Below are 15,357 nucleotides of genomic sequence, written 5' to 3'. Positions count from 1 at the left end.
GAAATGAGTTAAACTTGGGAAATTGGGCATCTTCACGGGAATAAACTACCAATAAAGACAATTGAGATGAATAGTTTCAATCTGATTACATAATAACTAGATGAATTTCTAGAGGAGAGATGGTGTTGAGGAGCATCATGAGGATAGAGCAAGTTAAAAAGACGGCTTAGTGAAGCTTAATGGCCTTCTCCAGTGCCTGAAAAATCTTCAGGTCCTGACACGAAGTAGGAAAATGTTAAATTGTGCATAACCAGTATCTCTAACCCTGATTTTGTGTGGAGAATACCTACATGGTACGCCCTAGTCATGCATGTATTGATTTTATTAGAATTGTGGATTTCTCCTTTTTTTTTTTACAGCCCATCTTCTGTATTAAATTTAGCACATTTAAAATTAGTAAGAAGCATAATTAGTAGGGCGGTACGGTGGCGCAGTGGTTAGCACCGCTGCCTCACAGCACTGAGGACTCTGGTTCAATCCTGGCCCTGGGTCACTGTCTGTGGAGTTTGCACATTCTCCCCGTTTCTGCATTGGTCTCACCCCCACAATCCAAAGATGTGCAGGATAGGTGGATTGGCCACGCTAAATTGCCCCTTAATTGGGGGCAAAAAATATTGGGTACTCTAAATTTATTCTTTTTTAAAAGAAGCATCATTAGTTCATGTCCCTTTGAGTGACTTTCATTTTCATGTCACTTTCAATATTTGCTGTTGAGGTGAAAAGGCTGAAGTTTGAAGATGTTTGCATCTGAACTGAATTACCCCAATGTAGATCACATCAAATTGTTGTTTTGTCTTTTCTTCACAGTATGAGTTCTCTCCTCAGACATTGTGCTGCTATGGAAAACAGCTGTGTACAATCCCTCGCGATGCCACATATTTCAGTTATCAGAACAGGTAAGGAAGGCTAAATGTTGTGCTGAGGAAAGGAAAGGACATGTAACAAAATTATTCTCCTCCCAGTGACAAACCAAGTTCATTACCTGGCTACAGGGAAACTTTAGGAAGAAAGTGTGATGCTTTATTTAGAAATGTAGGATTAATTGACTCTATGGGGATGGAAGTCAATAAATTTGGACCCAATGAGTGTTATGATTGTGAGCTGTATAAGGCTTTAATTTATAAGATATTTATAAGCTGGTCCTTCTTTTGTCCATCATACTTTGGAGCTTATACTAGATGTACTTGTGTAGATTAGTGTGTTGAATGATATCTGTATACACATGTACCTTGAATGCGTAGGCCCCTTTAAGACCGGGTTTGCAACCCTGGGGGACTCCGCCTCCGGCTCTGCCCCCAGGGAACTGTATATAAGGTTACGTTCAGTGGGCAGCATGCAGTGAGCACACTTCTCGGCAGCTGTCTGGTTCTCTGATAATTAAAGCCTTTGAATTATCAATCTTCTCTCCTGAGTCGTAATTGAGGATATCTCAATTAGTGTACACAAAAGAGTACTTGCTTTCAGGCGGACTATTTGTGGGATACACTTTGTGTTTTGGGGTTTAAGGTGATATTTGAATTATTGTTTCAAGGATGGGTAGATATATATTTAACTTTTTCTGTCTTAAATGTGTTAACGGGGAAGAAATTAACATTTATGATTTTGTCTGTGAGTGTAATAAAATTTCATGAATACCCTGTTGTCATACTTTGGGTGTCTCTTGGAAATCAGACTGCTGGGAGATATGTTTTCAGTGCCTGGAAAGGTTGATTTTCAGAAACGCAGCTCATTTTGAAAATGAACTTACAGGCACATCCTTTCTGCTCAGCTCTAAAGTGCGATCCCAAAAACTTGCATTCTGTTTTCTAACCTTGTTCTATGTGTACACATACCATCATTAACACTGATTAGTTAATGGTTTTATAGTTTGGGGGTGAAAACTTTTAGCAGCTAAAATAGCATTCTTGGTTGGGGAAGCTGACGTTGAGTTGCTGTCCAAAATGTCCATTTGTTTCTTTGAGCTCTTGGCAATCAATACTTATGTTTTTCCTTTGATTGTGAACGTTAAAGAACGAAGATTTGAACAGCTAGACATTCAACTGTTTGCATTAATTGTGTTATATTTCAGGGTCTTTCTGGATTATTTCCTCAACCGCTGTCAAGTGTCTGATAGAGAATATTTGTCAATAGTGTATAGGGTGCCAGGTTACAACTGTCAAAAATCATCAATATTTCTGATTGCTACAGTTGTTGACATTTTAACTTCTTGTTCACTATTTGCTCTTCATTCTACCTATCTGCCTGCAAAAATATATTGTCTCATTTGAGTTAGCTGTTCTAAAATCTTCATGTAGCAACATTGCATAGGTTTTCTATCCAAGGTAAAATTCCATCCTGAACCTCTTTGTGATGTTGATTATGGGAGAGGTCACTGTGGTCCAGGAGTAGCTCCATTCACTTAAATGGTGGCTGGCACTTGAAATCAGCTGGGCCTAGGGAGATGATCCAGAAGCACCCAGGCCTATAGGAGGAATGAAATGAACAGGCTTGTGCTGCATCACATATTAGATAAGTAGATCACTTGAGATTGAAACATGAATACAATGGTAATGGCTACATTTAGCAATAGCCCTTCAAAGAGCTGACTAAATCAACCAATATTTCAGTTGCTTGATAGTGTTTTTGAATTTGTAATATTGTTAACTCGCTATCCAGAATTGTGTACTTATGTTACTATCATAGAAAAGACAAAGGCAGTTGAGACACTACCTTGATTTAATCTTGGCTGCTGAGTATTTGATGTCTTTGTCTATGTTTTAACCCATTTGAAATTTTTTAATATCCTCCAATAATGGCAAATCATCTATTAAAGTGTGAAATAGTAGCAATAAAGGGGTACCATAAAATGGGAAATGTGTCTGGTGACTCAGGTGATTTAGCCAGGTAATGCACATGGTTTGTCATCCAAGATTTCCAGTTACCAGTTCTTGAGTAGGAGAATCTGTTTGAGATTGATGTAGCCAAACCTTAAACACATTGTCTAATGTCAGCCTGCATTTGTTGCTATGTTGATCTCAATGGTACTTTGTGTGAAGAGCTGTGGCTGTATGAGCTGCTGGATGGAAAAAAAATGATAAGCAGGGTTTTAATTGGCACCAGCAAGGAATTTAGGGTATATTAGATACCAGATACTGTTCTCCGTTGTTTTGCTTTTAAAATTTGTATCTGAACTTGGAAGCAATGTGCTTCTCCAAGAATATATCCCGACTGCATTGGACAGCCTATAAGCTCTGCCATTCTCTGACATAGAATCATAGAATTTAAGTGCCGAAGGAGGCCATTCGGCCCATTGAGTCTACACCAGCCCTTGGAAAGAGCACCCAACTCAAACCCGCACCTCCACCCTATCCCCTTAACCCCACCTAACTTTGTTGGACACTAAGTGCAATTTAGCAGGGCCAATCCACCTAATCATTATTAAATAATTTGCAGGATTTACATTGTCTATGATAACAAGTGTCATGAGTAACTCATCTTATGCTAAAGGCCAATTTATTTGTCAAATTAAATGGGAAATATTGAGTTACAAGCAAGGGGCTTTAACCATGAATACGCACATATGTACTGTAGCAATTCAGATACTGGAAGTGTAACAAGATGGTGTTAATGTGCTGAAGATGCCCTAACATAACCGTACACGTATGTACTGTGTCATCTCCAAATCTCCCCAGACTTTAAGAAACCCAGCAGAATGGTCAGCATTCATCCTCAATCAAATTAACCAAAGTTCTTTAGAATTTTGACTCGGCTAAGTGGGATGTGTCCCCATGCGCAGCAATTCTGCCAGCTGCACAGATACCACACTGCCATTTTGATACTTCATGGGGTGTAATTATTGAAAAGTAATTTAGATTTTAAGTGGTTCTAGATGAGAAAACACTAGCTTGATTTTAATTTTGACTGCCAGAAGTTTTAGTTCTTTCTGTGTGAATACCTACTTGATGAACGTTTTAAGTTATATGCTCTTGCAACTAAATTAAATGCAGCTTTTCTTCCAAAATGTGTGCATCAATTCACTGCTGTTATTTGATAAGACTGTATGTTTGTAAGTGTTCCTGGGTGTTGTACAGATAGATGAATGAACTTGCTGGTGCCATTTAGAACCTTGCACTGAGGCAGGAGCTCAGGTGTGTGTGCATGAGGGAGCCAACAAGAGGGTGTCAGTTCACGCTCTTCATCCACCTATTGGTTGTTTCTTGTTTATTTATGGTCATGTGGACACAGTTGAATTCACAGCAGTGCCAAGCTTTTACCTTATAGCAGTGTCTGGTTATAACCATGAACAGTAATATTTTTCTCATTATGAGAACCTTTTTAAAGTGTGGTTCCAGTAAATGTAACAGGAATTTGCCTTGGATAAGAGCTCTCTACCACTTAATATGTGTTTAATATCCAGGATTGTATTCAAATTTATTAAGGTATAGCCTGGTCTTTTGAAAGCAGATATTTGGACAATGCACAGCCTTTCCATTTTCACCATTTTGGATGGCTAATTATAGAACTCCTAAAGACAATAAAGGACTGGAATCAGTTAACAACATCTACTTTGTGTGTTAATGGCACTGGTGACATTTTACCAGCAGTATTCACAGTAACCCCTGTGACTTTGAGTAGTTCAATTTGCTACATCACTTGTAACCTCAGATGTATATAAAATCCTGTTGCCAAATTATGATTGCTTTTGCCTCCCTGCAACTTCTGATGTATTATTGCAAATCACAATCTGCATAATGCTCCATTTAAGAATAAAATGTGTTTAAGATAGTTAAACTTTTTACAGGAACCACACAATGTTTGCTTAGGCCTAAGGGTGTCACAATGGTGCAAGTAATTATTTAACTGCAGTTAACCGTGTTTTGGCGAAATTGTTTCTTGGGATCAGCAACTGTAGGGATATTTGAACTGTCCCAAACAGTTGTGTGGCATTTAATTCTGTTTGGAATCTGCTAACTTAAATCACAGATGAGAGCTTAGCTACCACTGTTGAGCATTTGTTAATGTAGAGAATGTGCTCTGTTTACAGACTCTACATGGCTAACGCAGTAAAATGTTCTGGAATTTGCATTTTGCTGCAGCACAAATGTTGAAAAAAAATTACAACTCAGGAGGAAATGTTGCAGTATAGGCAAGTTTCTCAGAGAAAGTTATCTTGAATAAATAAGGCCCCAATAATAAACTTTCCAAGACTTTATCCTGTGAAGCAAATCTGTTCCATTACTGTCCATCTTGAGGCTTTTCAAAATGTTTTTTTTTTTAATTTTGTTTTTCTTTGGTGAAATTTATAAACTGCTGGTGTTACAGTGTAGTGGGCAACACTTGTATTGCAGAGGACCATGTTTCTCTCCAAACAAGCCTATGGGACAGCAGGCTTGGCTGAGCATCTTATCTAAGGTGTGAGAAAATCTAGCACAAGGGCAGCAAGCACAACTAATGACAGTCACTGTTGTTTACATCCAGCTGCCCGATCGTGGAGCAGCGGAGACGAAGAAAACTATAGGACTATATATAGCCTGCAATCTCATGTCTGACACCATCCTATAATTGTGTGCATGCAGAGTTATCTGTGCACAAGTATATCTTGCAGCCCAGGGTGTATGACACAGTAAAAGCAATTCCGCCTCTCTTTGTAGTGTCAATAACCAAACCACAAATACGTGAAAAACCGAGCTGCAAAATAATTCTGTATTGAATAACCCAAAGTGATAGAGTTTGTTAGGGCACGTGAAAATCTTCAATTATGTATAGTTCCTAACTTATAAATCACACATTCTAGTTTGGTTGTGATGTTAGATTTTTGAATTGTGGCACCTTTGGTTCTAATATAGATTTTACAATGATTTGCATTTATCTGCTGTGTAATTTTTGGTACTGCTTTGTGGATGCATTCACATTCCCTTTGCTCACCTCTCACCTTCAAACTCCCGTGAATCTTTGTCTTGCATAGTTACCCTCACTTTTACTACAGATGACCAGATTTGCTTTGTTCTGTGGCCATGCAGCTTATCGCAGCCCAGCCAGCTTCTTTGTTATTTTATCACTCAAATTTTTAGTGTGCATTTGGGTTTTCTAATGGTCCAGAGTGCGTAGCAGTGATTTCCATTTTGATTTAGATATCAATAGTTGTTTCCAGACTTAGCAACTGGTTCAAATTTTACATTGAAGGGTTCGGTTTTCAAGAGGTTTTCTGACTTTTAAAATAAAAGCAAAACTGGAAAGGGATAACAAAAAATTGCACTGCAAGAAGTAAAACACTAAAAGCAAGCCACTAAATCACTAAAAAGCAAGTCAGGAATAGGAAAAGACAGTTCAGAACAATTACACTGTAAGTAGGAAAACTAAAAGTAAGTGACAGGGACTAAGGAACAGGAAAACACCATTCAGTCCCCTGTTCTGACATTCAATTTAATGATGACTGATCCATACCTCAATTCTATTTATCCATCTTTGCTCATGTTCCTTGATACCCTTATCTAACAAAAGTTTCCATCAGTCTTCGTATCAGATTGACCCCCAGCATCCACAGCTTTGTGGAGGGGATAGCTCCATATTTCCACTACAGTTCTACTTCCACCGCAAGCAACCCATGAAGTGGTTGCCTCAGAGAGGTTCTTGTTGGAAAATCAGCTTTGGTGTTTAGCCTTGTGTGGGATGCACTGGCCAATCTCATTTATTTTCAGATTTTCTTTAAAGAAAAAATACTCCCCCAAGAAATAGATGATCAAATATTATTTGCACTGATTGGTCCAAAATAGATTCCTATAGCAACAAGCACTCGTGATAGTTCAGAAACTCCAAATGCTATATGTTACATGACATTCAAATATTTTGATGATTTGAATAATGCCATGTACATTTATAATTTCTGTCAGTTTTATATAGTTCTGTTTGTTGCAAGGCTGTCCTAGGCATTCGGTGGAATGACTGGATGCAGGAATCGAGCCATCTTTCAAGGGTGATTAAATTTATTTGAGAGAGTGGCACTTAAAGAACAAGTTTGAACTTTTTTTTTTAGAAACAATTTTGTTACAGAATATTCTATGAAATGTTCTGAACTTTGGAATAATACGCTCATACTTTTCAAATTTGCTCAGTATGTGACAATGGTGTTTGACCTCTGTCTTGCCTGCTAATTTTGTTGAGGCCAGGCCTCCCACCATTGAACAAAGCATATATGCTCCCCAGGAGCATTTTTAACAAAGTACAATACCTGAGCCATGAATACTCTTTCTTACGATCATGATTTTGCAACCCAAAAGTAAGTGCCTCACCGACGCAATCAATCCATGCTGGGCACTAGGAATGAGTCGTAAGGAAATTACATGCTACCACTTGTGTGGGCAAATTTTGCAACTTGTCGATCAAATTTCAACAAGGCAGCATGCAGTTCAGAATATTAATCAAGGACTCAGCTTTGCAAGCTGTATCTTTATAACATATTTAGGGAAGAACTCATTAATCCATTGACAATCAAGTAAATTTAAAAGTAAACTTAAACCTACTGAGATTTAGTGCAGTATGGGTTATTACCCTGCTTTGTAAGCACAGGAATCATAAACCAGCCCAAGAAACATGCTAAAGATTGATTGATAAAAACACTAGTAATCCAAATGATGCAACATGCCCATTAATCAAATTTTAAGGATTTAATTATGTAGTGGTGTTGCTTTTTAACCTATCCAATGAGACCAAATGCTAATCTATGCTTTGCCTTGGCTTTCTGCTCTGTGTTGTCTTGGTGTTCCGTCTTACTTTGTCTGTGCTGTTTGTTCCTCCCCTTTTTTTCTTAACCCTCCCACCCCATTGTCCACATTGACCTGACCCAACCTGGTAAAACACTGACCTATAAACTCATCAATCAACCAACCAATCCTCTCGCCGTGGTGATCTGCCCTCCTCTGTGATTGGTGGCTCCGTTGCTGGGCTGGCTGTGTTGTGGGGACGAGCAGTTCACCCAAATATGGCCTTCTTGCTGACAGGTATCACTTCTGTGAGAAGTGCTTCAATGAGATCCAAGGCGACAGTGTCACTCTGGGTGACGATCCTGCACAACCACAAACGTAAGTAATGACTTTACTTTCTATATGTTGCCATTTCCTGTGTAAAATGGAATTAGCAATGGCCACCTCAACCTTTTTGTGTCCACATTTTTCAACAAATATATCCTGACCTAAGAGCTTGTTTTTCCAAATATCCCCTGCTGTGCAGGACTGGAACATGTTTGGAAAAGTGGCCTGGGATGAATAACACTGAAAGGTTGGTGGGAAACTTTTATTTTACCAATTTCACTATTGCATTTGCTGAGAATTAGTGGTGGTTCTATATATTAAAAATATTGCAGTCACAATGTATTGTGCTTTGGACACTAACATTTAAGCCAATCTGTGCAACGGAAAAGGTGTTTTTGCATTTTTATATCTTCAATCCAGCTGTGAAATCCGAACATTTTTGACTATTGGGCCGTTCTTGTAACTTAGTCGTCTATATCACTGGAATGCTGGTCATGTCTGCAGTGCAACTTGTTAAACGTTCAAGTTACCAAATTAAGTCTCAAATTAAATGAACTTGAACATTGCACACAGCCAAGGTGAAAAATTCTCTCATTTGAAATAGCTTGTGTTTGATGTGTCATTTACTCTGCAGCCTGCTCAGATGTCCAATTTTCCAACTTGTTTTGCTTTCACAAATCCTCCTTAACCAGCCCCAAATAATCTGATAAGATTGCAAAATGCCACTGAGACACTGTCCAGTTAAGAGCTTAGTATCTTGAACAATAATTTCCTTTCGATAAAGAAATATGTATCTGCTCTTTTGAAAACGTCCCAACAGAAGAACGAAATGGTGGATGCCACCTTAGTTCTTTAGTCAGCTATGGTTCAGTTAGTAGAACTTTTGCCTCTTCAGTCACAAGGTAACAGGTTCAAGTCCCACTGCAGGAGTTAAAACAAAAAATCAGTGCTGGCACTGCAGTACAGCATCCAGGAGGTACTGCACTTTCGGAGGTGCAGTCTTTGGGATGATATATCAAACCAAGGCCTCACCAAACTGCTCAGGTGGATGTAAAAGAATCCATCATGGTGCTCTTTTGAAGAAGAGCAAGGGAATTATTCTGGCCAATATCTATTCCTAATTCAACAGGACTATTTGGTCAACATCACATTGTTGTTTCTGGGGTTTGCTGTGTGCCATTTGATTGCCACATTTCCTACATTGCAATAGTGACTACATTTCAAAAGTACTTCATTGGTTATAAAGCACTTTGGGGCATCCAGTGATTATGAAAATACTATATAAATTGAATTATTTCTTTCCCTCCTATTGGCAGCAGCCTTTTATACTAGAAAATGTTGCAGTCAATCTGTCTAAGTAGTCCTGTGTCTTGCTGAATAGTTCTTTTAAAGGGTTTGAAATTAATCCTTGCCTTTTTAAACAAGATTTTTCACTTTGAAAAGTCTTCAGCTTCAATTCAACCTAAGTTATCAACCTCAACTGGTCCCTGGACCAAACGTTACAATTTTTGCATTTGAAATTGGCCATGGCCTACTTCTATATTCATTTCATTCATACTTTGGTACCAATTTTAAGATCTATCCACCATGACTAGAGCACAGTACAGTTTCAGAATGACAACTTTCCACTTGTGTTCTTCTGACTGTACAGTACAGTATAGTTAATATTATTTTCTACTTAACCACTATAGCATTATGTACCAAGGCTCACCATTACCTAGTTTGGCACATGTTCATACTCCTTTTTTACAACGTGGCCTCATGTCAGCACCCTTGACAAGAATTTGCTAACTTGTGCTCATGTTGTGGAACACCAAACTAACTGTAGGTGCCCAGACATCTTAAAGTAGCTTGAGTTCAGGGCATTTTTTAAACTGCTGCCCCTCCTTCTGAGGTTAAATCATTGTAATGAAGTGTGTAATTATTTTTTTAATTTTAAAAAAATATCTTTTATTCTCTTTCACGTTTTCTCTCAAATTTACACCCACCAACAATAAACAATAATCAGTAACAAATATGTCAATCCCCATATCAGTAACAACGATCCCATCCTCCCACCAAACCCCCAAACAGCAGCCCGCATGTTCACATAAACAAATGACAAAAAGGAATCCGGAATCACCCATAGTCACCATTTTTTTTATAAATGTTTTTATTCAAGATTTTTCCATAATTTTTTACAAAACACTACAATAGAAAATATAATGCAAAGAAGGCAAAACACTGTGCCAACAAAACAACTTAACCCCCTAACCAACTAAGAATTTAATAAACAAAAACAAAGCAAAGTAGGGCATCCGCCCCTTACAAATAAACTGAAATCCCCCCCCCCCCCCCCCCCCTAACCACCCCAGGGTTGCAGCTGCTGCTGACCTTCACCAAACGCTCTCTGAGAAAGTCGAGGAACGGTTGCCACCGCCTAGAGAACCCCTGCACAGACCCTCGCAAGGCAAACTTTATCTTCTCCAACCTGAGAAACCCCGCCATGTCATTGACCCAAGCCTCCACGCTTGGGGGTTTTGCGTCCCTCCACATTAACAAGAGCCTTCTCCGGGCTACCAAGGAGGCAAAGGCCAGGACTCTGGCCTCTTTCGACTCCTGCACTCCCGGATCGTCCGATACCCCAAATACCGCTATCCCCCAGCTCGGTTTCACCCGAGTGTCCAAGACCTTGGACATAGCCTTCGCAAAGCCCTTCCAAAATTCCATAAGTGCCGGGCATGTCCAGAACATATGGGCATGGTTTGCTGGGCTCCCTGAACACCTCACGCACCTGTCCTCTACTCCAAAAAACCTACTCATTCTCGCCCTTGTCATATGCGCCCGGTGCACCACTTTAAACTGAATCAGGCTAAGCCTGGCGCAAGATGAGGAGGAATTGACCCTGCCCAGGGCGTCAGCCCACAGGCCCTCATCCAGCTCCTCCTCCCACTTGCCCTTCAGTTCTTCCCAGGAGTATCACGGGAGTATCTCGAGGCCTCCTCCGCCTCCTGCAGCTCCTGGTATATGTCCGATACTTTGCCATCCCCCACCCACACCCCCGAGACCACCCTGTCCTGTATCCTCGAGACAGGCAGCAGCGGAAATTCCCCACCTGTTTTTTCACAAATGCTCGAACCTGCATGTACCTAAAGGTATTCCCCGGGGGTAGCCCAAATTTCTCCTCCAGCGCCCTCAGACTGGCAAAAGTCCCATCGATAAACAAATCCCCCATCCTTCTGATTCCCACCCTGTGCCAGCCTAGGAACCCACCGTCTATCCTACCTGGAATGAACCTGTGGTTGATCCGTATCGGGGTCCAAACTGAGGCCCCTATCTCCCCCCTATGCCGTCTCCACTGCCCCCAAATCCTCAGTGTCGCCGCCACCACCGGGCTCGTGGTATATTGCGTCGGCGGAAGCGGCAACGGTGCCGTCACCAGTGCCTCCAAACTAGTATCTATACAGGACGCCTGCTCCAACCGTTTCCACGCCGCCCCCTCTCCCTCCATTCCCCATTTCCGAATCATTGACACATTCGCTGCCGAGTAATAGCTGCACAGGTTCGGCAACGCCAAACCCCCCTGACTGCGCTCCAAAAGCAGTCTCTGGGCGGGGTCTTATTTGCCCACACAAATCCCGTGATACTCCTATTTACCCGCCTGAAAAAGGACTTGGGGATGAGAATGGGCAGGCACTGGAACACAAACAAGAACCTAAGGAGGGCCGTCATCTTTACGGACTGCACCCTGTCCGCCAGGGAGAGTGGCAACATGTCCCACCTCAAAGTCCTCCTCCATCTGACCCACCAGCCGCACTAAGTTGAGCTTGTGCAAGACCCCCCAGCCCTTGGCCGCCTGGGTGCCCAAGTACCGAAAGCTCCTCTCCACCATCTTGAGCGGTAGCTCCCTCAGCCTCTCTTCCTGGCCCCTCACATGCACCACAAAAAAGCCAGCTGCTCAAACGCCAAGGCAAACAGCAGGGGGGACAAAGGGCACCCCTGCCCCATTCCACGATATAACCTAAAGAGTACCCTGACCGCAGCCGGTTCGTCGACACACTCGCTACCGGGGTCTGGTACAACAATTTGACCCACCCTATGAATTCCTCCCCAAATTCAAATTTGCCTAACACCTCCCAGAGGTACTCCCACTCCACCCGATCAAAGGCCTTCTCCGTGTCCATTGCTACTACCACTTCTGCGTCTCCCCCTCCTCTCCCCCCCCGAGGGAATCATGATCACGTTCAGGAGCCTTCGCACATTCGTATTCAGCTGCCTCCCCTTCACAAACCCCGTCTAATCCTCATGAATCTATCCCGGGACACAATCCTCAATCCCCCTGCTCCAGCTCATACTTCGCTTCCAGCACCTTCAGTCCTGCAAACCGACCCCTAAGAAACAAATCTTTTAGCGTCTTAATCCCCTTCTCCTATTTCTGAAAATTTCCATCCCACCTCCCTGGCTCAAATATGTGGTTCCCCCGAATCGGCATTTCCCTTGACACTGCCCCCAACCCGAAGTGTTGGCGAAACTGCCTCCAAATTCTCAATGAAGCTATTATGACCGGACTCCCTGAATATTTCCCCGGGGCTATCGGGAGCGGCGCTGTTGCTAGTGCTTTCAGTCCCGACCCCCTGCACAAACTCTCCTCCATTCTGACCCAATGGGAATCAACCCCCCTCACCCAGCTCTGGACCTTCTCCACATTTGCTGCCCAGTAGTAATACATCAGGTTCGGAAGACCCAAACCCCCTGCCTGCCTTTTCCTCTGTAGCAGCACCTTTCTAACTCTGGCCACCTTCCCTCCCCATATGAATGACATAATCCTACCCTCAATCTCTCTGAAAAAAGCCTTTGGCAGGAAAATCGGCAGGCATTGAAAAATAAACAGAAATCGCGGCATCACGTTTATTTTAACCGCCTGTACCCGACCCAGTGACAGAGGGAGACCATCCCATCTTGCCAGATCAGCTTTCACTCTCCTCACCAAACTAGAAATGTCGTACCTGCGGAGCCTCCCCGCCCCCCCCCCCCCCCCCCCCCCCCCACACTCCTGGGCAACCTGCACCCCCAGGTGCCTAAAGTGAGTCCCTGCCCTACGAAATGGCAGCTCCCCCACCCCCGGCCGAGACACCACAAAATACTCACTCTTTTCTAGATTTAGTTTGTACCCCAAGAAAGACCCAAACACTTGAAGCTGCTCCAATATTCCCCCTATCGACACACTTGGTTCCGACACGTATAACAGCAAGTCATCGGCATAGAAGGACACCCTATGCTCTATCCCCCCCCCCACACTATTCCTTTCCATAACCCCGAACTTCTTAATGCGATGGCCAACTGCTCAATCACGAGTGCAAACAGCAGGGGGGACATAGGACATCCCTGCCTAGTCCCATGGCGGAGAGAAAAGTATCTCGAGCTGATGATGTTTGTGCGGACACTCGCCCTCGGCTCCTTATATAGTAACTTTACCCAGTTCACAAATCTTGGTCCAATCCCAAACCGCTCCAGAACTGCCATCAAGTACCCCCATTCTACCCGGTCAAACGCCTTCTCAGCGTCCAATGCCACAACCACCTCTGTTTCCTTCCCCTCCGCCGGTGCCACAACGACGTTCAATACCCTTCTAACATTTGAAAAGAGCTGCCTCCCTCTCACAAACCCCGTCTGATCTTCATCTATCACCTTCGGGAGGCACTCCTCCAGCCTACCCGCCAGTACCTTCGCCAATACTTTTGCGTCCACATTCAGGAGCGATTATGGGCCTATACAACCCACACTCCGTCAGATCCTTATCTTTTTTTAGCAACAGGGAAATCGATGCCTGCCCAAATGTTTGTGGCAACACCCCCTTCCCTATCGCCTCTTCAAACATCCCACCATCAGGGGTGCCAGCTTATCCGTGAATTTTTAATAATATTCCACCGGAAACCCATCCGGCCCTTCCACCTTCCCCGACTGCATCCTCCCAATCACATCTTTTATCTCCTCCACTATCGCTCCTTCTAATGTAGCCCTGTCCCCCTCCCCTAACCTTGGGTACTCCAATCCATCTAGAAATTCCTGCATCTCACAATCTTCCCCCAGGTGGCTCTCTCCTGTAAAACCTCTCATAAAATTCCTCAAAAACCTTGTTAATCAGATCCGGAGCCACCAGCAACGTCCCTGCCCTATCCCTCACCTGCACAATTTCCCTTGCCGCTGCTTCCCTCCGGAGCTGACCTGCCTTATCTCCATGTTCGTAAACTGCACCCCTTGCTTGTCTCAGTTGGCGCACCGCCTTCCTGGTAGATAGTCGGTCAAAGCTCGCCTGTAGTTCCTTCCTCTTTTCCAGCTTTGCTGGGTCCCCATCTTCTGCATAACTCCTATCTACCTCCAACATCTCATCTATTACCCTCTGCTGCTCGAACCTCTCCTCTTTGTCCACCCTGGCCTTAAACGAAATCACCTCCCCCTCACCACCGCCTTTAGAGCCTCCCAGACAACTGCCTTCGACACCTCACCCGTACAGTTGAAACCTACATATTCCTGAAATTACCTTTTCAATTTTGTCACAATACTTGGTCCCCCAAAATTCCCACATCTAATTTCCACCCCAGCTTCTGCACTACCCCTTTCTCCAGCACCATATCCACCCAGTGCGGAGCATGATCTGACACTGCAATTAAAGAACAGGTCCTCCAGGGTTATAATCTCTGGATTACTACCCGAGCCACGTGCCAATTGGCATAGGGTTGAGAAAATTAGGGAAGTTAACATGTGGCTAAAGGAGTGGTGCGGGAAAGAGGGATTCCATTTCATGGGGCATTGGCATCAGTACTGGGGCAGGAGGGACCTGTACCGTTGGGACGCTCTTCACCTGAACCATTCTGGGACCAGTGTTCTAGCGAATAGGATAAATAGGTTGGTCACAAGGACTTTAAACTAGCAAGTTGGGGGGAAGGGAAGTGTAAAGCTATGGACAGTATAATGGTTAATGGAGATCAAGGCAGCAGGTTACGTGACAGGTTATTATGTAGAGATATGGGTTCAAAGACCAGGAAAATTAGGAGAAAGGGTAAGAGGAAAAATAAATTGCGAAAAGTTACTGATCAAGGTGTTAGGATTCATAACAAAGACATAAAAAACAGCATAAGTGTACTTTACCTGAATGCTCGTAGTATACGAAATAAGGTAAATGAGTTGATGGCGCAAATCATCGTGAATGACTATGATTTAGTGGCCATTACTGAAACATGGTTAAAAGATGGTCACGACTGGGAGTTAAATATCCAAGGGTATCAGACTATACGAAAGGATAGAATAGACGGTAAGGGCGGTGGTGTAGCTTTGTTGTTTAAGGATGGCATCCGGGCAATAGTAAGGGATG

General features: G+C 42.9%; 1 protein-coding gene across 15 annotated transcripts in view; it reads left to right on the top strand.

Moving 5' to 3' along the window:
• The window catches only part of crebbpb (CREB binding protein b), a 279,436-nt gene that overhangs the window by 196,587 nt on the left and 67,492 nt on the right, over positions 1–15,357 (top strand). For 6 of the 15 annotated variants that reach the window (XM_072481408.1, XM_072481399.1, XM_072481406.1 and 3 more), the window contains 3 exons: positions 808–896; positions 7,947–8,057; positions 8,206–8,253. In XM_072481408.1, coding sequence (XP_072337509.1) covers positions 808–896; positions 7,947–8,057; positions 8,206–8,253 — 248 coding nt within the window. The remainder of the gene's footprint in view (positions 1–807; positions 897–7,946; positions 8,058–8,205; positions 8,254–15,357) is intronic. The other 9 variants (XM_072481412.1, XM_072481411.1, XM_072481409.1 and 6 more) reach the window with 3 other exon arrangements.

The sequence above is a fragment of the Scyliorhinus torazame genome, chromosome 17, assembly GCF_047496885.1.
Source record: "Scyliorhinus torazame isolate Kashiwa2021f chromosome 17, sScyTor2.1, whole genome shotgun sequence".
NCBI classification, from domain to species: domain Eukaryota; kingdom Metazoa; phylum Chordata; class Chondrichthyes; order Carcharhiniformes; family Scyliorhinidae; genus Scyliorhinus; species Scyliorhinus torazame.
Note: the sequence above shows the minus strand (reverse complement) of the source record. Positions and strands in the feature narration are given on the sequence as shown.